Raw genomic sequence first — 26,842 nt, forward strand, 5'->3', positions numbered from 1 at the left:
TAATTTCCACCCTTGAAGAGCTCCTTTTGAGGCTTTTGGGTGTCCCATTTTTTGATTTGGGAGGCGTTCGTTGATGGCGGCCTTGTTCTCTTTGTGGCTCTTGAAAGTCTAAAGTTCGACCACGTCGCCTCCGTTAAGCGCCAGCCGTCACTTTTTCTTCCTTTGTTTCTTTGCTGCCTGTTCGGGATCTTCCCACCCCCTGAGAGCTGAGAGGGAAGACACACAGCCTTGCTTTTCCTCACTCGTCATCTGTCATCAACTTTTGGTCGATTTTCAGTTCGGACCCTTTACTCTACTCACTCAATCAATCGCACATACGTACTCATATGTACTCATAAACTGACTCGGTAAACGCCTGATCTGAGAGAGAACAAGCCCCGGGAGGTGAGAGAGACAACGAGGCGAGAGGGCCAAGGGAGGGATCGGTGAAGGTTGAAGACAGAATGGGCGCCGGCGATGGTCCCCGTGTCGGGGACCGTCCCTTCAAGGACATGGACGACGACTATGACGCGTCGTCGCGCCGGAGCGCCGATGAAGAGGCCCAGTTCCTAGCCGAAGGAGAAGAAGGCTACGAGCTTGAGGAGAGCACATCCAGCACGCCCTCGCTGCTCTCGCAGCAAAAGTTCGGCCCTCACATCCCCCACAAGCGGCACTGCCTCGCCGGGCCCCAGCCGCCGCGCGTACACACTATCCGGCCCGTCCTGCCCGCCGTCCAGGAAGCGCCGCCGCGTCTGCTGGACCTCGTGGCGCCGACGCCGCGCCGGAAGGCTGTCGTCGTTGCCGTGTTCCTGGCGCTGTGGGCCGTCGCCTTCTCCATTCCCCTCGCGTCGTCCCGGGCGATCAGGGATGAGCTCGGTAGGGACGTCATCAACCTGGACTGCGGCGACACCCTTTGGCGCTTCAAGAATGGGTGTGGGCTGGACGGCACCGACTGCCGGCCCTTTGCGAACTCTTCATTTTCTTTCAGGTGTCCGGCAAACTGCATGGCTCACAAGTTGTTGAACCCCCACGCCGTCGGTGACCGGGAGATCGTCTACCAGCCGCTGGTCGTAGGCGACGAGATCTACCGCGGCGACTCCATGATTTGCGCCTCGGCGATTCACGCAGGCATCGTGACAGACCTGAGCGGAGGCTGCGGCCGTCTTCATCGTGTCGGCCAGCACGAAGAGTTCAACAGCACGACCAAGAACGGCGTCGAGACTGTTCCGTTTGACTCGTACTTCCCGCTGTCGTACAACCTCACTTCGAACCCGTCCCTCCAGTGCGGCAAGCGTGACCCCCGCCAGGCTCTCCTACCGACATCCATGTTCTTCACCTCCATCTTCTCCCTCTTCACAACGATTCCGGCGTGGCAGTTCTTCGTCTCGTTTGTCGGTATCTTCGCCCACGTCAGCTTCGGCTCCGACCCGCCCACAGCGTCACGGCACGCCGCCTCCGTCCTGCCGGACCGTATCTCCAAGTTCACCGGCCGTCTGCTGCCGGCACTCTTCTGCGCTGCCGTGCTCTACCGGCTCTGCGTCAGACGAACCCTCACGGATCTGAGGGCTCAGTTCGAGAAGACGGCGCTCTGGTTGGGAGGGTTCTGGTTCGGCGCGCTGTCGAACTATACCTTTGGATGGATGCCGATTCAGCGCCTCACGGCACACGACATTGAGCATCAGCCCGGCGCCAAGCCTGCGCTGGCCCTCATCTTGATCATCCTGACCTTTGTGATGGCCAAGCAGGTCTACTTCTTCTGGCTTGAGGGGAGACTACCCCGGTTCCTGGCGTTGTATGCGCTCTTTCTGGCAGCCGTCATTGTCGGCGTCTCCATTCCCGGCGTCGATCTCCGTGTGCACCACTACATCATGGCGTTCTGCCTATTGCCCGGCACAAGCATGCAAACTCGGACATCTCTGTTCTACCAGGGCATGCTGCTGGGGCTCTTCGTCAACGGTATCGCTCGATGGGGCTTCGACTCGGTACTCCAGACGCCCGATGAGTTGCGCGAGGACGGCCCTTTCAACTCGCTGCTCCCGCAAATTGCGAAACCAATCTTCTCCACGGGCTCTTTTGAGCCCAGCGTAACCTTCACCTGGCTTGTACCGCCGAACATGGCCACCGAGTTTGACGGTATCAGCGCTTTGGTGAACGACGTCGAGCGGTTCCGGTATTATTTTGCCGATGGCCCCGTCGACAACGAGTTTGTGTGGTTGAGGAAGGCCAAGATGGTGCTTCCCGAGTATTTTAGATTTGCGTACATGAAGGATGGTGTGACGCTAGACTATACACAGTCTGGGACGTGGTTCTCGAACGGATCGTGGGTGATGCCCTCATAGTAGACTTTAGCATAACATTTGCATGACCGGATAGAATGGACGGGGGCGTTTGATCGTGGCTACTTTGTTTTCTGGGGGAGCGACATGGATCCTACAAGATAATCAATCACATCTTAACGAGCATCTTTGAAGTTATTTGAAGTCAATCGTTGAGAAAACAAGGGTTCGTTGATACATGTAAGCACCAGTGGCGTTGTCATGCTTGAAGATACATACTCTCGGCCTCTAGGTGCGGGCAACCAACCGGCTTGCCCCTCGATTTGGGTGCTACACTGCCTGACTGACTGCCTCGAAGGCTATCCCAAAACGATTTACGAGCGCCCGACAAGTACTGTTGAGCTGTTTCTCACAGTCTTTCTCAACTCCGTCCATCCAGAACCCGCGCGGGATGATTGTGTCATTGAGCGCCCCACAAACGCTAATGTAACTCGTCGGCTCGAGTATCCTTCCCTGGTTCCCCCCGTGTGTGGTCTCTAGTGACCGAAGCCGAAGAAAGTTCTAAGAAGCCGGCCGAGTAATTTGGGTATGCGTTCTCCAGACCCGCCGACCGGCCCCAACCGAACTTAATCTTCAAAGAGCGAAAGTCTAACAATCCGGGAGGAATTAGGCTACATGTTACTACCTACTTAATGACTCACCGTCACGACATTCCTTCAAAGTGCACTTCTTAACTTGAGGCTAAACCCCAAACCTCTTATCTTACATGACAGTACACCCTTTCACTTTTTTCTGTTTCTGACTTTTACTGAGACGAAAACTTTACCACCTCAATCAGCAGCAAAAGAGATTGTGTCACCACAATGTCAAGAGCCAAAGTCGAATTGATCCCTTGGGATCCCATCTCCCCAGACCACGTCACAAGAATGATAGATCAGAGGATAGCATGCGGTTGGGCCTCGGATTTGGTGCCGCAATGGCAAGAGAACCAGCAAACTGGATTCAAGTGCATCTACTGGATTGTGAGTTCTTCCCGTCACAAACATGAGGGGAATGCCCAGTTCCCACCAACAGAAACTCGTTGAGATCGGCGCAACTCTTCTCAATCCCCATCTCAAGCGTTACTCTTCGAAGCCATGCGGTTACTAACTGTGCTTACAGGTATTCGCAGATGACGATACGGAGCGAGAAGCAAGACTCGCAAAGCACATCGCCGAATACCCCAAAGTGAGTCCAAACCCAATGCCATCAAGCCTCCCCTCCCCTACGCATCAATACTCACATCCGTCCCACAGGAAAAAGTGTTTATTCTGGATACAGCAGACTCCATCAGCGCAACCCCGCGAACCCCCACAGGCGCATCCTTCCACCCTGTCGGCCACATCTCACTCGACATCGACAACCCCGCCGCGGCGCCTCTCAACCTGCCGATCCCTAAGGAGAACGTTTACTGGATCAAGAGCCTCTACGTGTCGTTTGCACTGCAGAGCTGCGGCATCGCCAGGGCCGCCATGGACATGGTTGAGAGCATGGCCATCAGCGAGCCGCTGTGCGCAAAGACGCTCATGTTGGATACGGTCTCCAAGGAGGACCAGTTGAGGAAGGAGTCTATGGTAGTGGCGCAGGGAAAGCTTCCGCCCGTGAGTCGGCCTTTCTTCCTTCGATGCCGTTACGAATTGTAGAAGACTGACATGGTATTTTTACTTAGACGCCGACACATGCATGGTATGAGAGGAGAGGATATAAACTGATCCACACCATCAACAACTTTTATGGTTTCCCGGAAAAGGATCCGGATGGCAACTTGCTCATTCGAAGAACGGTGTTCTTGCGCAGAGATCTCGTCTAACTTGGTCTTCTAGGTACTCGCGCGTACATGTAAATAGCTCTACCTCGGATACATATGTCTATAACTTGCAGTAGTGAACCTTCAATCGGTCTTCTCCGTATACCCTGGGGCCCCCTTCCCCTTCATCTGCATGATCGCCTGGCCTCCCGGCTGCCCACCAATCACGCTCATCTTCATTGCCTTCTCGTAGAACGGCACAGATTTATCCCAGCTATCGGTGGCCAAGATGTTTTTCCTCAAGTACGGCATCGGCTCGATCACCTCCTGCACGCATCCCACTAGCCATCTTCCCAGGCCGTTGCCTTGTAGCGTGGGGTCAACCCACACGTCCGTGGTGTAGGCAAAGGATACAAAGTCGGTGACAAGACGGGCGAAACCAACTAATCGGTGGTATTCCTTGGGCTCGGCGGCGGCGCCGCTGCTGGGTTCTTTTTGAGAAGTGGTGGTGTCGTAGAGGCCGAAGCAGAGTGAATTTTCCAGCATTTCTCTCACGAAGGACTCCGGTATGGCTTTGGTCCAGTAGACGACTTCCGTCGCAAATGCAGCGTTGAGTTGGGCGACGGAGACGAGAGATGCATCCGTCGAGATGAAATACGAGTCTCTCGTCCAGCGGCGATTCCGCATTTCGGTGCTGGGTGAGGCCATGGCTGAGGCGTGTATATCGGGATGATGTTATTGGCCAAGCGCGAGGATAAACTTGCGTAAAGTGCTTGGAGTTGCGCCTTTCGAATGACGAGCCCCACAGTAGGTGGATTCCTTTGGAATTTCACGAAACACGGTGAGTAGAAGATGGTATGAATGGTGAAAATTCAGCCAGGCTAGGAGAGAAACTAGCTATGTTATATCTGTATTTGCTATCTACTGGTAGGAACTTTGGTACGTGACTCAACTCGGCTCTCGATCCGGTCCCCGGTATCGACGTCGGAAGGGCCCCACATTGGCAGATTGTCTCGGGCAAACTGTAAATACAAGCAAGCCGAGGCCGAGGTGGAGAGGAATCAAGCCGGGAGTCAGAAACTAGTAGGTAACCATCCAAGAAAAGCTGGGGAATATTCTGCTATTCAAATTTATCAAAACCTATAACGAAATCGTAAGATACCGACGATGACCATAGGTCACATCAGAAACCAGCCCAGCGTATCGAGCGTATCTCAGATTTAGCGTGCTTAAGAGCACGCCATGGGTGCCAAGCGCTTCTGCCAATCCAAACATACTTGAGAGCGTGAAGCGTGACTCAACGGACTTTGCGAATACGAATGCGCGCTTCCAACTGTATGAAAGAAATACTTTGATGAGAAAGCACATTCTCCCCAAGGCCCAGATAGCAAGTGTAAATCGTCATACTTGATATCGTGACCGGCGTCGCCTCGGATCATGAGTCCTGTCGCGGCTCATCTCACGGCTCCTGTCGCGGCTCTTGCTACGGCTCTTGTCTTCATAGTCTTGGTGCTTCTCTGGTCTTAGAAACTTGGTCTCATAGTAAGCCTTCTGGAAATGCCACCACACTCGCCAGCCAATCACGATGGCGATGGTCAAGGGCAAGCTGACGGCCCAGTAGATCCAAAACTGTGGTACAACGGTGGGCTCGGCACCGCCGTCGTCGCCGCTTGACGATGAAGCTTGCCAGTTGAAAAAGGACATGCTAAAAATTGTCTGTCAAGAGAACTGGTCACCAATGCTTCGTGAGAATGTGCCAGCCGTGCTGGGCATCTCAAGAGTCAAGACGAAAGGTAATCCAATGAGGTGGTAAAACGTACGGCTACAAAGGTTGGAGGAAGGAAAACCATCGTCACCACTGCCATTGTCTTCATAGCTGTGCTGTCCATTCCGGCTTGCGCTGCGACTTGCCCGGCCTGTGTTGATTGCTGCATATTGAGGCTGTTTCCGGCTTGGGCGATGAGATTGTAGAGCTGACGTGCGTCAAACGTTAGCGATGATGGGTGACTTTACTTTCGATCCTCATCGATGTCTTTTAAAATTCCTTACCACGTTGAATTGAAGGTCTAACCTGGACTGCATTCTAGTTGCATATGATGAGATAGACTGCGCATCTCGCTCCAGAAGGTCGATGAAGCCGCACAGCTCCAGATCTGCCTCCGAGGTCGTATGCGGCTCGCGACGGTGAGCCTTAACATCGTCATTGACACGGCGGAGAAACTTGACGTATGCTTCGTCCCACTCGAGAGTCCCCTTCATATTGATTACATCAGTGACCGTGGTGCTAATCCGGGCGGTCGTGTGAATCCTCGGCGTCTCGCCCAAGACCATAGCCTTCACTTCTTCCACGATGCGTTGATCTTGGACGGTTCTCCCGGAAAGCCGAGCTGTCTGGGTGACGCCGATAGCATCTTCAATTTTCTCCGTTGCAGAGCTCAGCTGCCTTCTCATGATCTCTGCTCTGGTCAAATGCCGTCGGAGAATCATGACAGGAAGAAGTAGGGGATGGGGCAGGAGTCTCCGTGATGACTTGAGTATCTCCTGAATAGCTTCGATGTGAGGTACAATCGGTTGCTTGGTAATTTCTGACTTGTCGGAGAAGATGTCCCAGCCGTGAATGAAGGCAAGAGTTGTGCGGGTTTCAAAATGGTGGGACATTGCCATGCCGAGATTTCCAAGCTGGAACATCTGAGGCTGCTTTATTGTCATGACTGGAGCAGTACGTTATCAATTGATTACTCGCATGTAGTAGACATGTTCTTATATTGCCCGTACCTAATGACTCGAGCGAGGTTAACGGCCGACCGCTCAAGTTCTTCTTGAACTTCAGATGAGCGTGCTGGGTCCCAGTGTTCCCGTTCAATATTGGTAGAGACATAGATGTCAGCCCGATGGCGTGTTCGACCGACAGAAAGGATTTACGGCTCATAGCGAACCGTAGAGGCCTAAAGTGTAGGCGTTCGCATAACAGTATACGGACTTGCGCCCTTGGACGAGACTGTCGACCTGCGGATGAAAATTTGCCCCTCTGACGAAGCCATTCATCAACTTCGGAGTCTTCTAGAGGCCCAGAAAAAATCTGCACCTCTTCGAAATCGCCTTTCGAAGGATGTCACATCAGCATGGGTTCTGCTCTTCAGCGTGGGGCAAAGAGGAAGTTGAGAACATACCGTCCTCCCATGCCTCTAGATAGGCGAGGTGCCCATCTCCAGGAGACCACTCTGACCGGCCTTTCCGCTCCAAAATCTCGCGACGCTCTGAGTCAAACATTTAAAATGACGAGAATGAGGCACTTGATGCACAGGTTAACACAGTCTTACGTCCATTACGATTGAGGTCAGGACGGAGCCTGATGATAAGCCCCAGTCGATGTTGCATGAGCATGATGTGAGATTTTGGGACAGGTCTAGGTGCCCTGAATAACGTGCATATTCTCCTCCTTCCGGTATCTCGTATCTGCGCAGAAACAATGTGCGCACCCACAAAATCAATGAGATGATACCATCACAACAACTTGACCGAATTGTAGAGACTCTTGTGCTGTAGGTATTAAAGGCAGTTTGAGCTGCGGATAACATCCGGGAATAGTCTGTACGCATGGCCGCGCACTGTAAGGATGCATTGAGTGCTTAGCACTGCATGCCGCTCTACCTTAGTTTATTGCTCCATCGAACCGACATGGTGGAAACATGAATCCTTCCTCATATCACGCGAGGAAATATTCTACCGGCAAAATCAGCACGCAAGAATGCCATGACTCTGTCATGACCGGAAGGTGGGGGATTTAACACTTGACTACAGAGGCGATCCCCAACTCTCCATAAGCTTCTTAACTTACTTTTGCCTAGGGGATCAGCCAACTCCAAGAAATATTCCCCTCGGCCCCCTCCTAGCGGTCACAGGCGGCCCAATGACCACATCAAAGCAGAAATTCAGGCTAAATGCATCGTGGAATTGCCGTCGATGAACGCCCCGGACCCCTGTACCGTCGTACTACCGTGCGGAGAAACGCGGGGTGCGGAGGCCCTGGAGGCTTTTCACCCGAAATTGGACCCCATGGTTCGGTGATTCCCCATCAACAATAGTCAAGCAAAGCCGAGGAACGATGGACTGGTGCGAGGGTTTCGCTCTCTCTTCGTGGAGTCTACTAGGAATCCGTCGCCGAATAATGGGGCGGAAATACGTCAAGGAAAAGTTTCCTAGCTTGGCCGATGGAATACGAATGTTGGAGACCACATCATGGCACGCCATATAAGAATCCACGGTAGGTCGCGTCATGGTGGTATCGCAATGTCACAGTCACTTCGAATCACTTTTCAAGATGATGACGACTTCACGGCGGGCCTCATTGCCGACGCGAGTCTTCGGGCTGACGCTCTTGAGCCTGCTGCTGCTCATCCTTAGCCCCGCGAACGCTCTCACTATCCAGCCCCGACAGAACTCGTCCACGCCGACCACTGGCGGACGCGAGCGCGTGAGCATCAACAAGGGATGGCGCTTCTGGCGCTCAGAGTTCAACCCGGACGGCCTCATCTACGACCAGCGCCCGGATCTCGTGAACCTGACCGACACCTTTGCGCTGAAGTCGTGGATCTTGCCGTCTGCCAACGACTTCATCAACGACCCGGCTAAGCACTACGAGCGCCCCGGCAGCGAGCCCTCGCGCAATGTCTCGTATGCCTCGGCGAGCTTTGATGATGCCTCGTGGGAGAGTGTCAATCTGCCTCACGATTGGGCTATCGCGGGTCCGTTCTATACCGAGGAGAATCCCATTATTGGTGGTGGAATGGGTCGCTTGCCTGTGCATGGCGTGGGTTGGTACCGTCGCTCGTTGACGGTTACCCCCGAGGATGAGGGCAAGTCCATCTTCCTGGATGTGGACGGCGCCATGTCCTACGCGATGGTATGGCTCAATGGCTACCTGGTCGGTGGCTGGCCTTACCCATACAACTCGTTCCGTCTCGATCTCACGGCACACCTCAAGACTGGACAAGACAACGTTCTCGCCATCCGACTGGACAACCCTCCAGACTCGGCACGCTGGTATCCTGGAGGTGGCATCTACCGCAACGTGTGGTTGACCAAGGTGAACCCAGTCCACGTCGCGCAATGGGGAACCTACATCGTCACCAAGGACGTCTCTCCCGAGTCCGCTACCGTAGACTTGGCAGTAGAGGTCGAGAACAAGGGCGACTCCGATCAGGATGTCGAAATCTCGACCAACATCCACCTACTCGACGTCTCCACAGACAAGCCGGGAGCCAAGGTAGCCGAGTTCCCCAGCTCGCCTACTTCCGTTGCGGCCGGTAGCAAAGCACAAGTCAACGGCTCAACGACCGTCACATCTCCCCTTCTTTGGGGTCCTCCACCGACCCAGAAGCCGAACCGCTATGTCGCCGTCACGACAGTCACAGTCGCCGGCGCCATCGTCGATACCTACGAAACTCGCTTCGGCATCCGCACTGTAACCTACGACGCGAACCGCGGCCTCCTCGTCAACGGCGAACACGTCCTTATCCAGGGCGTAAACAACCACCATGACCTCGGCGCCATTGGCGCAGCCTTCAACACCCGTGCCGCCGAGCGCCAGCTCGAGGTCCTCGAGGAGCTCGGCTGCAACGCTATCCGCATGTCCCACAACCCACCCGCCCCGGAACTTTTGGAGTTGACGGACAGCCGTGGGTTTCTAGTCATGGATGAGGTGTTTGACTCTTGGTACCGCAACAAGACGGCAAACGACTTCCACCTCATATTTGAGGACTGGCACGAGGCAGACCTGCGTGCCATGATGCGCCGCGATCGAAACCACGCCTCCGTCATCATGTGGAGTTTCGGCAACGAGGTCTCGGAGCAGCAGATCGGCGACCCAGGCACCGTCCCCGCGCTCGAGCTGCACGGCATCGTGGGCGAAGAAGACCCTACCCGGCCATCTACCGCATCCATGAACTTTGCCAAGCCGAACATGTCCTTCCCTACCGCCATGGACGTCCTCAGCTTAAACTACCAGGGCGAAGGCATTCGCGACACACCAAACTACTCCTTCCTCCCAGGCGTCAGAACGCACCCCCTCTACGCCGACTTCCACGAGGCCTTCCCGGACAAGATGATCCTCAGCAGCGAGACGGCCTCGGCGCTGAGCACGCGCGGAACCTATATGTTCCCCGTGACGGGCGACACGGGCGCCCCCGTCAACGACACCTCAGGCGGCAACTCCACCTCGCAGCAGGTCAGCGCGTACGAGCTCTACTCTGCCAACTTTGGCTCCTCGCCCGATAAAGTCTTCAAGGCGCAGGACACGCACCCCTTTGTCGCGGGCGAGTTTGTCTGGACCGGGTGGGATTACCTCGGCGAGCCGACGCCGTACTATACGGCGCGCAGCTCGTACTCAGGCATCATCGACCTCGCGGGCTTCAAGAAGGACCGGTTCTTCTTGTACCAGGCGCGCTGGAGGCCCGACGTCAAGTTTGCGCATGTGCTGCCGCACTGGAATTGGCCCGAGGACCGCGTTGGCGAGGTGACTCCCGTGCATGTGTTTACGTCGGCGGACGAGGCCGAGTTGTTTGTGAACGGAGTCTCGCAGGGCAGACAGACGCGCGTGGAGCTGACGTACCGGTTCCGATGGGACGATGTCGTATACGAGCCCGGTGAGATTAGAGTCGCGACGTATAAAGACGGCGCGGGGTGGGCCGAGACGACGGTGCGGACCGTCGGTGCATCAGCGAAGCTTCGCGCTTCTGCGGATCGTACGACGATCAAGGCCGACGGCTTGGACTTGTCGTTTATTACTGTTGAGGTGTTGGACGCGAATGACGACGTGGTGAGGTTTGCGGACGATGAGATTACCTTTTCCGTGAGCGGACCTGGTGAGATTGTTGCGACTGATAACGGTGATCCGGCGGACTTGGTTGCGTTCCCGTCGATGGTCCGCAAGGCGTACAGCGGTCTCGTGTTGGCTATCGTGAAGTCTGAGGAGGGTGTTGCTGGAGATATCACCGTCACAGCTTCTGGTGCAGGTCTTGAGGGGGTAGGAGTTGTTGTAAAGACACAGTAAGGATGCCAAAGTTTGGTGTACATAGCTAAGGGTCTAATCCCAGACTGCGTGAAGAGAGTCTAATACAACCAGCATTAAAAGTTGATGAGAATTGGGGACATTCGATTGATGATTCTCGTGTACCTTATCTAAAGGACCTACAAGAGCTTGGTGGTTTGCACTCGCTCTCGCAAATTAGTCACCTTTTACTCCGGGCGCAGGGCCTTGGAAGAGCCTAATAAATGGGCTGCAAAAGTTAATAGAGTGAGCAGGTGCATGACAGGGTCTGCCATAGTACGAATGCAAGTGTAACTACGAGCCCTCATCAAAACCACACGCAAACGGGATGAACTATGGCTACGAGTCAAGGCCCCCGATGTAGAATCAGGCGGCTGTTCAGCAGAGGTAGGGCTGAAGAAGGACAAGAAGACCGAAATCGAAGGTGAGACTCTAACGAGTGTCTCCCCGTATTCGGCCCAGGTGCGTGCCGATCTCCTCGTACCTTCACCACACCTTGGCCTCTAGATCAACTAAATGCCAGCAGCCACGCCGCCACGCTCAACGGCGGCGGGAATTAGGTTAAAGGCGTACGACGGAGCAACCCGTTTAAAAGGACGAAAATAGCAGCAGGCCACCCCACGGCGAGCGGGTTGCCAACTTGTCCGGCACTGAGATGGGCGTTGGACGGGTCAACTCTGGAGGGAATCCCGGCATTGTCGAGATTGACCTTCCCCACTAAGACTCCCTGCAGCATCCGCCCTTTACGAGGTTGCAAATGATCGCCATAATGCGGGACGATGGGCACATCAAGTAAATAAGCTCTGCTGTTTAAAGATGGCACGCCCATCCCGTAGGCCCGTTCATCGGATCTCGTCCTGCTCTTTCTCGCTGTACGTCCTGTCAATCGTTTGGGTACATTTGTTCTGAGACAATCATACCATGTCGCCCGTCACTCGTTTCTTCTCGGCGGCGGCGGTCGCGTCCGCAGCGAGTGCGGCTGTGCTTGATCTGGGCATCATTGTTGACAATGGCTACGTGCGTGTCATCTACAGTCTCTTGGCAAAGAGATGAAGTACTGACCAAGGCATCACAGAAAGTTGTCGAGTTTGGTATTGGAACCCCAGCCAAGACATTTCGTCTCCTCTTCGATACGGGAAGCTCCTCTTCGTGGGCGACCGACAGCCAGTGCCTCGCCAAGGGAAACTGTAACAACGGTAGCGGGTGCGTCTCTCGAACCATATCCCCTGAGCAAGATCATCCTTCAGGCTTACTAAAACATTTAATTCCAGATATGATCGGACGGGCTACAGCATCAACGCCTCAACCAGCGGTCACTACACGGGCGAAAGCGCCGTGATCCCCTACCTAGGAGGCGACGTCGCCGGCCCCACGGTCGCCGAGAAATGGACCGTCGGCAACTTCACCTGGGACCAGTCCTTCATCGCCGCAAACGAGAGCAACTGGGCGGCGCTCGCCGCCGACGGCTTCATGGGCCTCGGCTTCAGCTCCATCATCGACGGCGGTGCCAACACCGTCGTCGAGACCCTCATGGCGGAGAACCGCCTCGACGCGGCCAAGTTTGGCATCTACTACGGCACCGAGGCCAAGAACACGAGCGGCGTTCCCGGCGACGGCGTCCTGACGATCGGCGGCTCCCGCGAGGACGAGTATGTTGAAGGCGACCTCGTCACGATCCCGATTACCCGCGTGGACGGCACCTACGACGTCTGGCGGTCGACGATACTCAAGGTCAACGGCACACGGACGACGAGCAATGGCAGCGTTATCGAGACGCAGACGGATTTCGATCAGGCGCGTGTGGTCTTTGACACGGGTGCCGGGTCCATTACGCTGCCGACGAAGCAGAACCTGGCCGTGTACGAGTCCATCGGGATGAACTACACAAAGATCCTCAAGGGCGAGCACATCCCGCTCTGCAGCGAGTTCAATTCGTCGTGGTCGTTCAAGTTTACTTTCGGTGACTACCGCTACCCGCAGACGATTGAGATCCCGGGCGATCAGTTGGCGCGACCAGGGTTTGCGTACCGGGATGACGCGTGCTGGCCTCCTTTTGAGGATGGCGCGCAGTCTGGGTTCGTGTTGATTGGGACGCCATTCTTGAAGAACTTTTATACGGTATGGGATTATGGCTCAGCGGCGAACGAGACCGTGATTGGCAAGTTTGATCCGACGTTGTCGTTTGGGTACTTGAAGAACAAGACCACGCCAGCGAAGTGAGAGGGATGATGAGGTGGGATGAGAATAAGAGGGGGAATGTCACTCGCTCGGGCCACGAAAGTGGATCAAAGAACCAGCTTCCTGGAATTTATTAGAAGGAAATAATTACATGCGAGCAAATCTTGGAAATCCTTCAACTTGACAGACCGGGGGTTCATGCATCGATGCGATTGTGAGCTGAAGATCTTGGATCGCACGTGGAGGAGGACCAGCCAATCCCACCCGAAAGGAACTCTGTTGTACAGATCTGCATCGGGCTCATCTATTTGACTTTTGATGTGACGTGCCGCACCTTGCAGAAGGTGGAAGGTGAGTATCTATCATAGGGTTTTGATTTGACAGTAGAGGTGTTGACATGGACTGGGATGGAGGGGTTGATGTGGGTGAGAGAAGAGGGCCCAGACCTGAGCTGAAAGGGCGATGTGAGTGAGTGGCTGAGAGATTGTAAATGAGCGTGTGAGTAAGTGCGTGAGTGAACCACAAGTGAAGAGTGAGATGAAGGCCCCGACGCCAAAAGTTCGAGGTGCCGCAACATGACGTCGTTGGTGACGTCTTGGCCGAAGTTGCGACCCGTGCCATTGGCCCGCGGCGACGATGCACTCGCCACGCGCCCACGCAACTTCCGCGGCTTCGCAGAGGAGAAGGTGTGGCTGGGAAAAACCTGGAACAAATTGAACTGGAGGGAAGGCAGTTGCACATGCACGAACCGCTCAGTCAATCGTCACTGCTCTGCATGGAGTGTCTGGTTGGTTCATTCGTCTGCTTGGTGGTGTAAGAGAGGGAAAGAGAAATGCAGAAGGCGGGAGGGAGGGGGAGGGAAGATGCGGGATATACTCCATGAGCACCGGCCGTCTTTTCTTGGCTGCTACGGATGTCTTCTTCTTCATGATACCCTTTACCTACGAAATACCTAGCATTACTCTTCTACGTTCCTGCCAAATAATTCCTTTTCGAAATACCCAGTCGTATCTAATCCTTTCCTGACTCCCTACTACCGTACCTAGATTATTTCGGGTAGTACTCCATCATGCCTCGGACACTGCTTCTGTGTTTCATCCATGGCTTCAAAGTGAGTAGTCAACAACAGCAAGCCATCGATGCGCCGGCACAGCAAGCAGCTAACAAGTACAAATTTCACAAGGGGAATGAAGACACGTTTCACGACTTTCCAGATGTGAGACTACCTCGATACCACGCGCTCATTTCTTCCATACTGATGCTTGTCATGTAGGACCTGAAGCGGTCAGTCACCAAGCAGCTCCCGGATCATCGCGTCGAGTCCATCGTGTACCCTCAGTATGAGACCAAAGGCGAGCTGGCGCAGGCCACCGAGGCGTTTCTCGCATGGTCAGTCTACTTATCACCCGCAGTGATCATTACCTTGAAGCATCCTAACACCATGTAGGCTAAAGGAGAGGGTTATGGATGTAAGAAAGGCCAGCGTTGAGAAGCCCTGGCCGCCAAAAGACAGAGAAGTCGGAGTCGTTCTCGTCGCTCATTCTATGGGGTAGGCACCATCGAAAGCCTCCGTCCTTTGAAGATAACCAAAGGCTAACACACCTTAGAGGATTCGTCGCCGCAGATTCACTCTTCCTCGCCATCAACGAGCGGGCGCAGTCTAACCCGTCAGAAGACGACCCAATCTTCCCCCTCATCCAGGGCATTCTCACCTTTGATACCCCCTACAACGGCCTCGCCCGCTCCATGTTCGTATACGGCGGCTTTTCAAACTACCAAAAAGTCAGCAGCGTCTTCAACGTCATGACGGCCCTCTCGGCGGCCGCACCCTCCACCCTCGCTCGCCTAGGAACCCGCCGCGCCGCAACCTCGGCCGTGACAACTACGGCCACTCGCAACCCAGGGTGGAAGACGTGGCAGCTCGTCGCCGTGAGAACAGGCACAGTGGGCGCCATCGCAGCAGGAGGCGTCGCCGCCTACGTCAACCGCGAGGCCATCATGAAGAGCCTCAAGGGTCTCAACAAGAACTCCGTCAAGGAGGGTTACCAGCAGAGCGTCGATGCCCTGGGCCAGGGGCTGGCATATATCAACCGCGGCAACGTCGGCCAGTCCTTTGCCTGGCTCTCGGACCACTTCACCTTCGTCGGCGCGCTCATGAAGCAGAAGGAACTCAACCGTCGCCTTGAGCGGATGGGCGCGCTCAAGGGTGTCGGCATCCACGACTTTTACGCGTCGCTGGGCGAGAATGGGTACTGGCAGGGTGGCTACTTTGTCCCCGAGCGGACGTTCTGCGCCGTGCCGGAGGAGAGTCATCCTGCTTCGTCGCTCTTCTCGAGACAGGTTCTGCCAGAGGTCGACGACGAGGTGGCGGCGCACATGGCCATGTTTCAGCCTGGGAAGCACAAGGGGTACGAGAAGATGACGGAGCAGGCGGCCGACTTGGTGATTGAGTGGTTCAAGAGCGAGGAGCCGGTTGTCGACGATGCGAAATTCCGCGAAACGCCGCCCGAAGAGGTTGCAGAGGACGCCGAGGTCGAGGAAACTTTGGAGAAGGCTATTTCCAACACCGAAGCACCAGCAGAAAAGTCGGACGACAAGATTGACGAAAAGTTCGACGAGAAGGAAGCCTCAAAGTCGACAGACGACGAAATGCCCGACGAGTCACCTATTGACATCGCCGCCGCCGCCTCGCTGGTGCCACTCCCCGCCGATGGTGAGGGAGACTTGGTCGGCGATATCAATCCGGAGAACATGACGACCGAGGAGAAGCGGACGTACATGCAGCACCTCTTCCGCATCGCGCAGTCAACAGGTACAGGCGTCAAGGGATGGCTTCCTGGTATGCCCAGTATGCCAGGTATGCCCAATATGCCGAACATGCCGAACATGCTGAACATGCCAAATATGCCAAAGGTCCCCGCCTCCGTTTCTTCTCTGGGCCAGGCATCGCTGCCGAGCGTCAACATCTTCAGAAAGTCAACACCCTCGCAAGCGCTTGCTGACGGGGAGAAGCCAGAGGCTGACAAGACGACCGATGCCACTGGGGACGTCGCCAAGGCGGAAGGCGATGTTGTCAAGACTGATTCGGATGCCGCCGACAACAAGAACGAAGCTCAAGAGACTACGAGCGAAACTGTCGGGAACGAGACTGCCCAAGCGGCAGCAGCCACCGGCCAGCTCGAATCTCAACCTGCCGATCCGGTCGCCGATGACGGCAAGAAGAAGGGCTGGTCGCTGCCGAGCGTCAACATCTTTAGAAAGTCGACACCGTCTCAGGCGCCGGCGACTGATACGAAGGAGGCTGCAAAGGTTGAGAGCGACAAGAAGCCTGAAGTGGGGGTCGCTGACGATGGAAAGGTTGAGGGTCAATCGGACCCAGAAGCTCAGACGACTGGCAATGAAGTCGCACAAGCAGCGGCTGCCAGCGGCCAGCTGGAAACAGCTGACGTTGGTGAAGACGCGAAACAGACGACGGTATGAGGACGAGGGACATGAGAACCACAGGGATCGGTTGTGTTTGGAAAAATACGAGCGTGGATTGATTGCATCGGAACCTTAGTACCTAGTTAATTAAATTAGCAATACCAAAAAAATAGCTGAATTTGTTACCAATTTCTCCAACGCTGAGCATCAGGATGGCGTGGCACGGGAATGGCTTGTCGAGCGTTGACTCCAACAAAAACTGACAAAAGTCTAAATCGCGGGTGGCCGAACTTTGAAAGAAATTTCCCCAACGGCATCTGGAATTGCTCTAACAACATCAAAGAATAGTAGAAATGGTATCGTGAAATGAATTGCCTCGAAAAGCAAAAGGAAATGATTTCGCCCGGACTTGAACCGGAGACCTTCAGTGTGTTAGACTGACGTGATAACCAACTACACCACGAAACCTGGGTTATTGCTTACTTCCACGTCAAGACTGTACTTGTAGTGAATCAGAGGAAAGCCAGCGGAGAACCAACTTTCTCCCTCGATAACGCCCTTATCAAAACGCTGACGTTGGTGTGAGTCGCTGTTAGGTCCGAGGTCTCTATGCTCGTCGGCATGTCCTTCACGGAACTAACGTGGCTAAGATTTGTATTATCCCTTTCCCTTTCCCCTGGGGAATCCAATATCATCATTTAGGTGTTCTCTTGGGAGTACGACGTGGTGGACAACGGACCAGAGTCAATTTCTTGAAGGTCAGTGCTTGGCGATTTTGAGTCTCCTATTCTGCAAGAGGAGAGCTCTGCGATGCCATAGACCGGGTTCTGGAGTTGACTTGCTTCGATGATAGACATGCAAGAGTGTTAGGTAATGTGTAAAATGGGAGAAAGTTCGGGAAGTTTGATCATCGGCCATATGATAGGCTTTGAGATCTCCCCCTGGGTTCATGGAAAGCTTCTTCCCCATGTGCCTCGAATATCTCATTTTACATTCCAATATACCAGCTAGATCTGCTTTCCTTTACCTTAAGCAAAGCATAAGGTGGGTCGTAATCGTCTTGATCAATTTCATGTACAATTCATGTAGGCCTCGAAAACCAACGGAGATTCATCCTGCTCCTGTGTGACTGGACCAACTCCGAGCAGTCCGCCGTGTTCAAATGTCTGTCCATGGGTCTGGAGTACTAATACATGTTTTCCTATCATCATATCCTTGCGTCAACCTGCAAATATGAAGGTGTCATCCCGAAAGCCGAAGGCGCGGCATGGACGGGCGGGTCAAACCGATGGTGACAGCGGCGCATGCAAGGATAGTTGGCTACACGCGGTATGTCTCGGTAGCCGGATCGGTGACAGTGGGACAGCTAATTATGATCTTGTAGTTTTCTTCAAATGTTGACAATATTATTCTGGGTGTCGCGGTTTGACTCGATCCGCCTGTGCTGCCACTGATGTAGGCGAGCTGGTGGATGGCGGGGCATGTGACGACGGAGATGAGATGATGAATTTCAATCACAGCTGTAGAATCTGATCACCTCTTCGAAATTGAACACGTCGTCTTTGATAAGAGGCGATCTCAACATATGGCTTCAATAAGCCAAAGACAAGCCTACATCACGAAAGTTTGTGCAGTCTCCGCGCAGTTCGAGGTGATTTCGGTGCCATTCCGGCCCCATGTCTCTTTCCGGCAGTCTGGTACGTTCCTGCGTCCATGTCCCTGTAACCGTCAGGTCGCGAATCTTGCTGCGACTTGGTAAGTCATGTCTTCCTGCTGATTCTAAACCGAATAGGCTCAGGAGAACGTTTACAGCGGTCCCAATGACTCCATTCGACATGAGATGACAATATTGCGTGCTCGAGGTTGCAATAAAGCTCGATAACCTTAGCTTCCTCCCACAACGAGCTTCCCCTGCATTCAACACCTTGCGAACATGCATATCCAAAAGTTTAATCTCGCTTCTTCAACCTCTTTCACCATTAAGCACCAGAAGCCGTTTACCCCGCATCCTCCTCGGCTCTTTCCCATTGGATCGCAGTTGAGAATTCCTTGGGAAAAAAGTCTTAGAATTCTTCGGTCTCTCGGTGGAATATGTGCGGGACCTGCATCCCGGCCCAATTGCCCCGTCTGGGAGGTGACAAAGTGCCCCTAGACATCTCCAAGTTGGACCCTTTCCCCGGTTCCTTTCCTCCGCCATCGGTGCAATTGCACCGAAGTTGAGAGCTTCCCCTTCCTCTCTGCACCTCTGCAGCTCCTAGAAGCTGGATTGGCACAGAGCTTCATATGGCTCTCCTACTCTCTTGAAGGTATGACGCTCCGTGACCCGAGTCGAGATAAAGAGGGGAGTCCCTTGGCCTCATCTAACCTGCAGGTCTAGCGGCCACCAGCAGCGTAGCATCCCCCTCGATTGCGGGCGACTCCCCAAGAAAGATGGAGCGAACGGATGGCATCATGCGCGCTGAGATCGCGTCGGGCCAAGTCTGAAGGCATTCATCCGTCCACTCCCACGACTCGAGATCATCGCGTCGGATGATGCCATCCACAGGCTGTGCTGCGAGCCAAGACTCGGCGGATCACGCGGTTGACTTGATGACATTTTCTTTCGCTTTCCGTTGTACCGAAGAAGCCTTCGGCTCTTATTAGAGCAACACCGTCGCCGCGTTTCTTTTCGCAGCTGTTGTAACGGTGCACGGTCAGACGTCTTGAGTTCCTCACTCTTTGTTCTTCTAAGAATGTCTCGGCTCGCTCTTGGTCTCGTTGCTCTCGCCGGCCTACTGGGCCCGGCCAGCGCGCAACGCTTCGACAACAGCACCAGCGACAGCGCCACCGTCAAATGGCTCGGCAGCACTCCCTCTTACACCGCCGGTACGACATTCGGCCTGCCCTGGGCCCGCAGCAAGTACTTTCCCAACTCGACCGAGTTCTCCCTCTCAGGTGGCGGCTTGCTGCAGACCTGGGTGACAGCATACTGGTCCGATGGCTCCATCAAATGGACCGGTCATGCGATCCCCGAGTCGGATACGATTCTGGACGAGTACACAGTCAGCGCATCCTCGTCGTCCAACTCGACGGCGCGCTTCTCCCGTGCCAGACGGCAGCAGTCTAGCGGCCTGACCGTCGCCGACTCATCTGATGCCGTCAGTGTCGATACTGGCAAGCTCGCCATCACCTTCCCCAAGTCGGGTAATGTCGTCGTCGGCGAGATCAAGACCGCCTCTGGCAAGACTATCGGTCAGAACGGAAAGCTTGTGCTGCACTCTCAGTCCGGCGTGGAGGACCAGGCGGAGTTGAAGGGCCAATCTGCCATCAACTACTTCAACTTCGAGAGCAACATCGAAGAGGTCACTGTCAGCAAGGAAAACACTGCTCGTGCCCTCGTCACCGTCCGTGGCAAGCACTCCGGCGACAGTGGCCACGATGACTGGCTTCCCTTCATCCTCCGCTTCTACCTCTACCACAACTCCGAGGCTGTTCGCATCGTACACACCGTCATCTACGATGGCAACGCCGAAGAGGACTTCATCTCTGGACTCGGCATTCGCTTTGAGGTCCCCCTCGAGGGCGAAGAGCAGTATAACCGCCACGTCAGAATCTCCGGCATCGACGGCGGTCTCCTGAGCGAAGCCGTGCAGGGCATCACCGGCCTTCGCAGAGATCCTGGCGTAGACATCCGCAACGATCAATTCGAGGGCGTGGAGCTTGCCGATCCTGCGACATGGGATCAGAGAGTCACAACCAGACTCAAGTGGATTCCGACTTGGAGCGACTTCAGCTTGACCCAGCTCTCTCCTGACGGTTTCACCTTGAAGAAGCGCACCAAGGCTGGTCAGAGTTGGGTCAACATCCCCGGCGGCACTCGCTCGGGCGGTCTTGCGTACCTCGGCGGTGCCACCAAGGGTGGTCTCGCCGTTGGCCTGCGCAACTTCTGGAAGCGTTACCCGACTGGCATCGACATCACCAACGCCGCTACGGACAAGGGCGAGATTACAATCTGGATCTACAGCCCCTCAGCACCCGCTCTGGATATCCGCCCCTACCACGACGGTCTCGGCCAGGAGACCTACGCAGAGCAGCTCGACGCTCTCGAAATCACCTACGAAGACTACGAGCCCGGCTTCAACAACCCCTACGGTGTCGCCCGAACCAATGAGATCTTCCTCTACGGCTTCGACCAGACCCCCAACCGTACCCTCCTCGCCGACCTTACCGACCACACCAACAACCCGCCCGTCATTTTTGGTGAGCCCGAATACCTCGCCGAGACCAAGGCTATTGGCAACTACTGGGCGCCTCCGGCCGAGTCGCCCTCAGGCCTCGCCGCCGATATCGAGAAGCATCTTGACTTTCTCTTCAAGTTCTACGAGGGCCAGGTCGAGCAGCGCAAGTGGTACGGCTTCTGGGACCACGGCGACTTCATCCACGCCTACGACACGGACAGGCATCAGTGGCGCTATGATATCGGTGGCTACGCCTGGGATAACTCGGAGCTCTCCCCCGATCTCTTCTTCTGGAACTACTTCCTCCGCACCGGCCGTGAGGACGTCTTCCGCTTCGCCGAGGCCCAGGTCCGCCACACAGGCGAAGTCGACGTCTACCACCTCGGCAAGTACAAGGGTCTCGGAACCCGCCACGGCGTTCAGCACTGGGGCGACAGCGCAAAACAGGCACGCATTTCGACGCCGCAGTACCGCAAGGTCTTCTTTTTCGTCACGGGCGGCGACGAGCGCACCGGCGAGCTGATTGAGGAGATCCTCGACACGGACAAGACTTACGGCGTTCTCGACCCCAACCGCAAGGTTCGTACCGACGGCTGGGTACCGACGCCCAACTCCTCCGTCGCCGTCGGTCTTGGCACGGATTGGTCCTCCCTCGCTGCCTCGTGGCTTCTCGAGTGGGAGCGCCGCGGCTCCCGCTGGGAAGAGGCGCGCACGAAGCTCACCAACACTGCTGCTAGCATCGCCAAGCTGAAGAACGGCTTCGTTACGGGTTCTGGCCTGTACAACCTCGCTGACGGCACTCTCGGGCCCCCTCCCGCGGATCCCAACAACAACGGGACCGTCGCCGTGTCCCATTTGTCTGCCGTCTTTGGCCTCATGGAAGTCGTCGCCGAGTTCATTGAGCATGCCGGCGCCGATGTCCCCGAGGGCTTCGAACAGGCATGGTACGACTACAGCTACTACTACAGTGCCAGCGCCGCCGAGCAGACGGCGCGGTACGGCAAGGGATTCGGTAACACGAGTCTCAAGCAGGGGCACTCTCGTCTCACTGCGTACGCCGCTCACCGCACGAACAACGCGACTCTCGCGGCTCGTGCTTGGAATGAGTTCTTCAACACTGATGGATTGAAGCAAAGTGCTCCTTGGAGCACTGTTCATTTCAACGGCAGTGATGTGTTGGCGCCCATCGATGAGGCGTCGTGGATCTCTACGAATGATGCTGCCTTGTATGGACTGGCGGCCATTATCGACTTGGCTCTTGTCGGCGAATACCTTCAATGAAGTATTTGAGACGTTCAATCCCGTGGCTGGGGATATTCTTCTTTATATTATTCTTCGGGTACTCAGGCGTTGCCCAACACTGTAATCACAAGCAACTCACTTCGTGTACTTACTCGTAACTTTTCATGTATATATTCTCTTTCATTCTGGCAAGCTTCACCTCAAGATATTGCATGTAATCAGGGTGCCATGTGCTGCTTAGCGACAGGTGTATCCAGTTGCTTATTTGTGATTGTCTCCATCATCGTGGCCGATTTCCAACATTTCGCCACCGGACTTGTACAAGAATTGCCACCCGACAACATATCATCTGTATAGTCCGGCGGTACTGAGTTCTATCTTGGCCATATTATAAGATAAACGAAGAAACACTTCCACTTGTCGACCCAGCGGGACTCCTCGCATGACGAGAAAAAGTGTGGAGCTTGCAGCGTTCCAGCCGCAAAGGGGGAGAAGCAGTAAACTCATCCAGAACAGTGTCAACCTGAGCATAATTCTTGCAAAATCGAACAGCCCTAGAGTGTGTATGGTGAAACCAGGATGATCATGATGACAATAATGCTCATTTCTCGTGGCTGGCTGAATTCTCTCAGAGACAGAAACCAGTGTGGCCTCGCTCTCTATTGTTTCTCTGGAATCTAGTGATGGTACGATTACAGACATTCTCTCTTCGTTCATCGTGCGAAAGAGTGCGCTGGCGATGTCAGGCTCGATCCTCAACTTTGAAATTGTCAGAGTAAGTAATATACATTGTCGACGTAGGGATGAGTCTAAGCGTACATGCGGCTCCCTCAACTGTCAGTTGGTGAGGCGTTCAAGTCGACGAATAATAGCCGGACGGCCAGGCCAAGCAAGACTTGAGAGTGGATCTAGCTGGAAGTGAGGTTGATTCTGAATTACAAACTGCCGTAATGTTTATTTAGGTTGTTTGGAGCGGCTAATAGATGTTGCCATCACTTCTTCTGGTTTGGGTCGAAAAATGAAGAAGGCAACATTCTACCCTTGAATCTTTGATACAAGTCGCCCGGTGAGCCAATCACCCGGGACACCTGGAGATCGATTTCCGAACATTGAACATGCCAGGGATAATGAGCAACAGGTGACGGGCCACAGTACCTAGATGCAGCTCGTTGAGAGTGGCACAGCGTCGGGAAAGAGTCTCACGTTGACATAGATTGCGCGGGTCGATCAAGATATGTCCTGTTTTGGGGGCTTCACGTGTGACAAATCGATCACTTTTGAACTGATGTAGCACAACGAAAAGCAGCTGGTTTGGTTACCATCACGTGGGCAAGCTTGGTCACGAGGGTCATTCGGTAATCAGCCGACGATAGATTAAGACACTCTTGATCCTAAGTACATACTCAAAATTAGGTCATCTATGAACACTGTAGCAAGCTATATTTCAATGCTTTATTTAACACTGGTGCTCCGTATCTCGAATGATTGGTACTGCTTTGAGGCTTCAAGTTGACAAAGGGAGAGTGGTGTTGAGGCGTTTTTGTGGTTCGCGGAAGGCTGCGCCACTCAAGACAGAAGGTCTCATTGCTGGCCATCGGGGTGCGTCAGCATGTGGCTCAAGATTGGTGTATTTTTGGAGCATGCTTTTGTTGCTCAAGATTTACTACACTCACAATTGGCATGTTTATTCATAGAGTACTATGTTCACTGAGCTGAATGGAACAACAAGTCAGGCAGCCATACTTAGATTGAAGGCTTTCAAGAGAGACTGCAGCTACGTCGACTGTTATACCTCCATCACCCACTGACATAAAGGGGCAAACACCGACGATCCTTCCCTAACAGTATGCCTCCAGGACTGTCGCATGAAACGTTATCTTGCAGTACCTATCGACGCCTAGCGCTCTTCGTGGCATCATATGGGTATGATGAGACGCCGAGTCCAACAGTTACAGCATGAGTTACAGCCATGGCAGTTGCAAGGCTTCAGAGAGAGCAATTTACCATACTACCAATATATTTCGCACGCTTGGATGAATTAGTGTCCCTTGTATGCGGCCTCGTGATCCATCACTACACGCCCTTTTATCGTGGTTTGGCGTGCACTTCGCCTGCTTCAAGATTGAAGCGGCTGAACCAGAGTCAATCAGAATAGGTTAGTAGTCGCGCATGCTGCATCGTGTCAGGTAAGGAGACGTACCACAGAGGACATGTGTAAGAGTGCTTAAGGAGCCAAAGCTCGATGCAAGCTGAGCAAAAGACATGGCCGCACGGCAACTGCCCAACAACACTTCCAGCGACAAAGTCATCCAGGCAAACAGGACAGATCTTGGCCTCGGCAACCTCTGCTAACGACTCGAGCTTTCCCTGGGTCAGCTTGGGCATCCGGGCTTTTCTCGGTAGCCGGGGCAAGCTGTATGGGCTCAAAGTCGATGGATCGGGGGGATCATGTCGACTGCGGTGATTGCCCGTCGTTATTAGATGCAGAGAAGGAGGTGGGGGAGGCGGCGGAGGGTGCCTCAACTTCCTAATCTTCTTCCATCCAAAGAGGTAGAGCACGAGGCCGACTAGGATTGCGAATGCAACACAGAGCGCTGCGGCGACGGCACCTGGCTGCTTCTCGGGCACCCAGGTGGTTGAGGCATCTGTGACAGCGGCATCTGGAATGCTTGTCGGGCTCATGCGGATAATGTCATGAGGAATGTATTGAGGAGGAAGTTGAATGGCGGGAGGATATCAGGATGAACAGATTTCAAGCAGACACGAACGAGAGTCTTGCTGTCCTGCGGTTTTTAAGTCCTTCAAATAGCCCTCGCGAATCATCAATCGCACCTTGTTTTGTGTCAACATTGCCCAAGGGTAATCTCACCGGCTTGAAAGCCATGTGATGTCTCGGTTGAGGGATTAAGAACTTCCTGTTGCTGCGTGCATTCATATCCGGGTTGCCAGATCAGGCCCTTCGGATGCGAGTGCATTCCGCAGGCTTGGCGGCCGATTGGAACAACGTTGAGATTATTTGGGTCTTTTTGCGCCCGCTTCCCATGGGGAAGCAGTAGCTTGTAGGTAATTTTAACGTAATGGTTGCCCATCACCACCGAATCCGACCCTGTCTGTGTTGGCCTTTTGTGTATGAGCGATTTTCTCTTGGCACTCAGACCTCCTTGCTTCTCCAGCCGTATCGGGCCTCGTGTAAGTGAGCCTCGGGAGGCCACCCGCCAGAGGAAAATTGGAGTTACGAGGTGGTGACTTACCGTCCTAACTGGTATTTGCTTTTGTCAAACCAACTTTTGCCATTCAAAGCGATAGCTCGTTACCTTCGGGCTTGTAGTGAGAGGCATTTAACGTCAATCAAAACGAGGGATCCAGGAGGGTTTGTTTCCAACTCCCGATGATAATCCTGCTATTACTTCTTCTTTCCTAGAACTGTCGTGGCTGGACGCTCATATTGAGAGAAACCGGGGGCTTAGCTGCTCTGCTTGCGAATTCTCACGGAAACGGTGCCGGATCGGTTGTAAATTGCTACAATCTGCCACTGATTTACTTCAAAAAAGCGGAACAGGAGCGCGCTTATTCCATGTCATGTTGTCCTACATCTTCTCCTCTAATTTCATGAATCGATCAACAATGCTCGATACCTCCGGAGAACCGAGCATGGCACCGACTTTATGTCGAACACATAGCACTGCGTGTCAAGCTTGTTGAGCTCCATGCCAAGGTGCGCTTATTCCATTCCACAGGCAGAGTGCACTAGGTAACAAGAGGAGGATGAAGTTGTAAAGTTCAAGATAGGAAGTGGTGACCGACAGGACAGTGCGGCGCTTGACCATTTGCTGGAAAGTATCGTGGCAGTGATGAGCTTGGTTGATAGGAAGATGACTGATGTTATCGATGGAGGATCGTTTCATGTCATCCGTTGTGCAATCATGCCGCCGAATCAAAAGCATAATCGTCGTATTGCAGTCAGACGCCTATGCTAGAAGAGAACAGTCTTATCAGCAACGTCGAAATTAGCGGTGTCCCGATAGTTACGATTTCTAAAGTACCTTAAGTGGTAAGTACTAAGTACGATATCCGAACCGACTTTGTCATTCTATTCAAGAAGAAAGTTAGTAACGACATGTAAAACTTGGCAGAGATTAGAGTTGCGAGGGTACTGGTTCTACTAGTGTTGGTTTGCCCATCATGGTACATGTTGTATCCAAGTCTTGGTGTAAGCCATGTTAGTTACGCAGCCCATTATCAACCGTTTTGTCTACCCACATAACAGAGGTATCTACGAAGCCCTCGATAGAATTTTCTGTAAATAAAGTAGCCATCCTCGCCTATTTGCATACATGCGGAGCTGCAAATTTTCACCAAGCATCTTACAGTCCCGCTGATCTAAAGTCTCACTACACCCTTTTACCAGCAGAGTCACCCCGTCTTGAGAAACGGCCCTACGCGAGCAGACAACATGGGCCTTCTTCACGAGCTTGAGTCCATGGCTATGACACAACAGGACAACACTGAACCGGACTGCGACGACATCAAGAGGTGGCAGTCCCGCTTCGGCTACACATTCACTAATGCCACACAGAAGATCCAGGATCATCGATCTAACTTTGCACGAGTTCAAGTCTCTGAATTCCACTGGGACATGGTTCGCGCGGAGAAGGAATCTCAGGGCCACGGCGAGGAGTCTTACGAGTATTCT

The 26,842-nt window shown here is 54.0% G+C and overlaps 10 protein-coding genes and 1 non-coding gene across 11 annotated transcripts; 7 read left to right on the forward strand and 4 right to left on the reverse strand.

Moving 5' to 3' along the window:
- Positions 1 to 491: 491 nt before the first annotated feature.
- BDZ83DRAFT_587323 (LCCL domain-containing protein) lies at positions 492 to 2,318 on the forward strand (the record flags this gene model as incomplete). The annotated part of the gene is made up of 1 exon (XM_060506026.1): positions 492 to 2,318. The coding sequence occupies one exon, from the start codon at positions 492 to 494 to the stop codon at positions 2,316 to 2,318; it is 1,827 nt and encodes a 608-aa protein (XP_060360597.1).
- A 639-nt stretch (positions 2,319 to 2,957) lies between these two features.
- BDZ83DRAFT_41443 (uncharacterized protein) lies at positions 2,958 to 4,145 on the forward strand. The gene is made up of 4 exons (XM_060502936.1): positions 2,958 to 3,277; positions 3,417 to 3,482; positions 3,551 to 3,895; positions 3,964 to 4,145. Exons 1-4 carry the CDS (start codon positions 3,119 to 3,121, stop codon positions 4,102 to 4,104), a joined length of 711 nt encoding a protein of 236 aa, XP_060360598.1. The 5' UTR covers positions 2,958 to 3,118; the 3' UTR covers positions 4,105 to 4,145.
- A 40-nt stretch (positions 4,146 to 4,185) lies between these two features.
- Positions 4,186 to 4,749, reverse strand: BDZ83DRAFT_722768 (acetyltransferase; the record flags this gene model as incomplete). The annotated part of the gene is made up of 1 exon (XM_060512504.1): positions 4,186 to 4,749. One exon carries the CDS (start codon positions 4,747 to 4,749, stop codon positions 4,186 to 4,188), a length of 564 nt encoding a protein of 187 aa, XP_060360599.1.
- A 693-nt stretch (positions 4,750 to 5,442) lies between these two features.
- Positions 5,443 to 7,311, reverse strand: BDZ83DRAFT_587293 (uncharacterized protein; the record flags this gene model as incomplete). The annotated part of the gene is made up of 5 exons (XM_060506025.1): positions 5,443 to 5,757; positions 5,868 to 6,014; positions 6,091 to 6,752; positions 6,817 to 7,140; positions 7,212 to 7,311. 5 exons carry the CDS (start codon positions 7,309 to 7,311, stop codon positions 5,443 to 5,445), a joined length of 1,548 nt encoding a protein of 515 aa, XP_060360600.1.
- Positions 7,312 to 8,280: 969 nt separating this feature from the next.
- BDZ83DRAFT_722769 (glycoside hydrolase superfamily) lies at positions 8,281 to 11,092 on the forward strand (the record flags this gene model as incomplete). Its single annotated transcript, XM_060512505.1, has 2 exons — positions 8,281 to 8,333; positions 8,446 to 11,092. 2 exons carry the CDS (start codon positions 8,281 to 8,283, stop codon positions 11,090 to 11,092), a joined length of 2,700 nt encoding a protein of 899 aa, XP_060360601.1.
- A 918-nt stretch (positions 11,093 to 12,010) lies between these two features.
- On the forward strand, positions 12,011 to 13,309 carry BDZ83DRAFT_755983 (pepsinogen c; the record flags this gene model as incomplete). The annotated part of the gene is made up of 3 exons (XM_060514688.1): positions 12,011 to 12,106; positions 12,165 to 12,292; positions 12,361 to 13,309. The coding sequence occupies 3 exons, from the start codon at positions 12,011 to 12,013 to the stop codon at positions 13,307 to 13,309; spliced, it is 1,173 nt and encodes a 390-aa protein (XP_060360602.1).
- Positions 13,310 to 14,109: 800 nt separating this feature from the next.
- On the forward strand, positions 14,110 to 17,002 carry BDZ83DRAFT_634672 (uncharacterized protein). Its single transcript, XM_060509115.1, has 5 exons — positions 14,110 to 14,378; positions 14,451 to 14,483; positions 14,541 to 14,656; positions 14,715 to 14,816; positions 14,875 to 17,002. The coding sequence occupies exons 1-5, from the start codon at positions 14,337 to 14,339 to the stop codon at positions 16,745 to 16,747; spliced, it is 2,166 nt and encodes a 721-aa protein (XP_060360603.1). The 5' UTR covers positions 14,110 to 14,336; the 3' UTR covers positions 16,748 to 17,002.
- Positions 17,003 to 17,084: 82 nt separating this feature from the next.
- BDZ83DRAFT_t253 lies at positions 17,085 to 17,158 on the reverse strand. The gene has a single exon. It is a non-coding gene; the product is annotated as a tRNA-Val (tRNA).
- Positions 17,159 to 17,543: 385 nt separating this feature from the next.
- Positions 17,544 to 17,976, forward strand: BDZ83DRAFT_634674 (uncharacterized protein). Its single transcript, XM_060509116.1, has one exon. The coding sequence runs from the start codon at positions 17,640 to 17,642 to the stop codon at positions 17,817 to 17,819; it is 180 nt and encodes a 59-aa protein (XP_060360604.1). The 5' UTR covers positions 17,544 to 17,639; the 3' UTR covers positions 17,820 to 17,976.
- A 1,226-nt stretch (positions 17,977 to 19,202) lies between these two features.
- BDZ83DRAFT_634677 (uncharacterized protein) lies at positions 19,203 to 22,428 on the forward strand. Its single transcript, XM_060509117.1, has one exon. It carries the CDS (start codon positions 19,423 to 19,425, stop codon positions 22,186 to 22,188), a length of 2,766 nt encoding a protein of 921 aa, XP_060360605.1. The 5' UTR covers positions 19,203 to 19,422; the 3' UTR covers positions 22,189 to 22,428.
- A 1,395-nt stretch (positions 22,429 to 23,823) lies between these two features.
- Positions 23,824 to 25,313, reverse strand: BDZ83DRAFT_634679 (uncharacterized protein). Its single transcript, XM_060509118.1, has 2 exons — positions 24,350 to 25,313; positions 23,824 to 24,280 (listed from the first exon to the last, which is right to left on the reverse strand). Exons 1-2 carry the CDS (start codon positions 24,829 to 24,831, stop codon positions 24,235 to 24,237), a joined length of 528 nt encoding a protein of 175 aa, XP_060360606.1. The 5' UTR covers positions 24,832 to 25,313; the 3' UTR covers positions 23,824 to 24,234.
- Positions 25,314 to 26,842: the final 1,529 nt, after the last annotated feature.

Source organism: Colletotrichum acutatum (assembly GCF_030867785.1).
Source record: "Colletotrichum acutatum strain CBS 112980 chromosome Unknown BDZ83scaffold_114, whole genome shotgun sequence".
Taxonomy (NCBI): domain Eukaryota; kingdom Fungi; phylum Ascomycota; class Sordariomycetes; order Glomerellales; family Glomerellaceae; genus Colletotrichum; species Colletotrichum acutatum.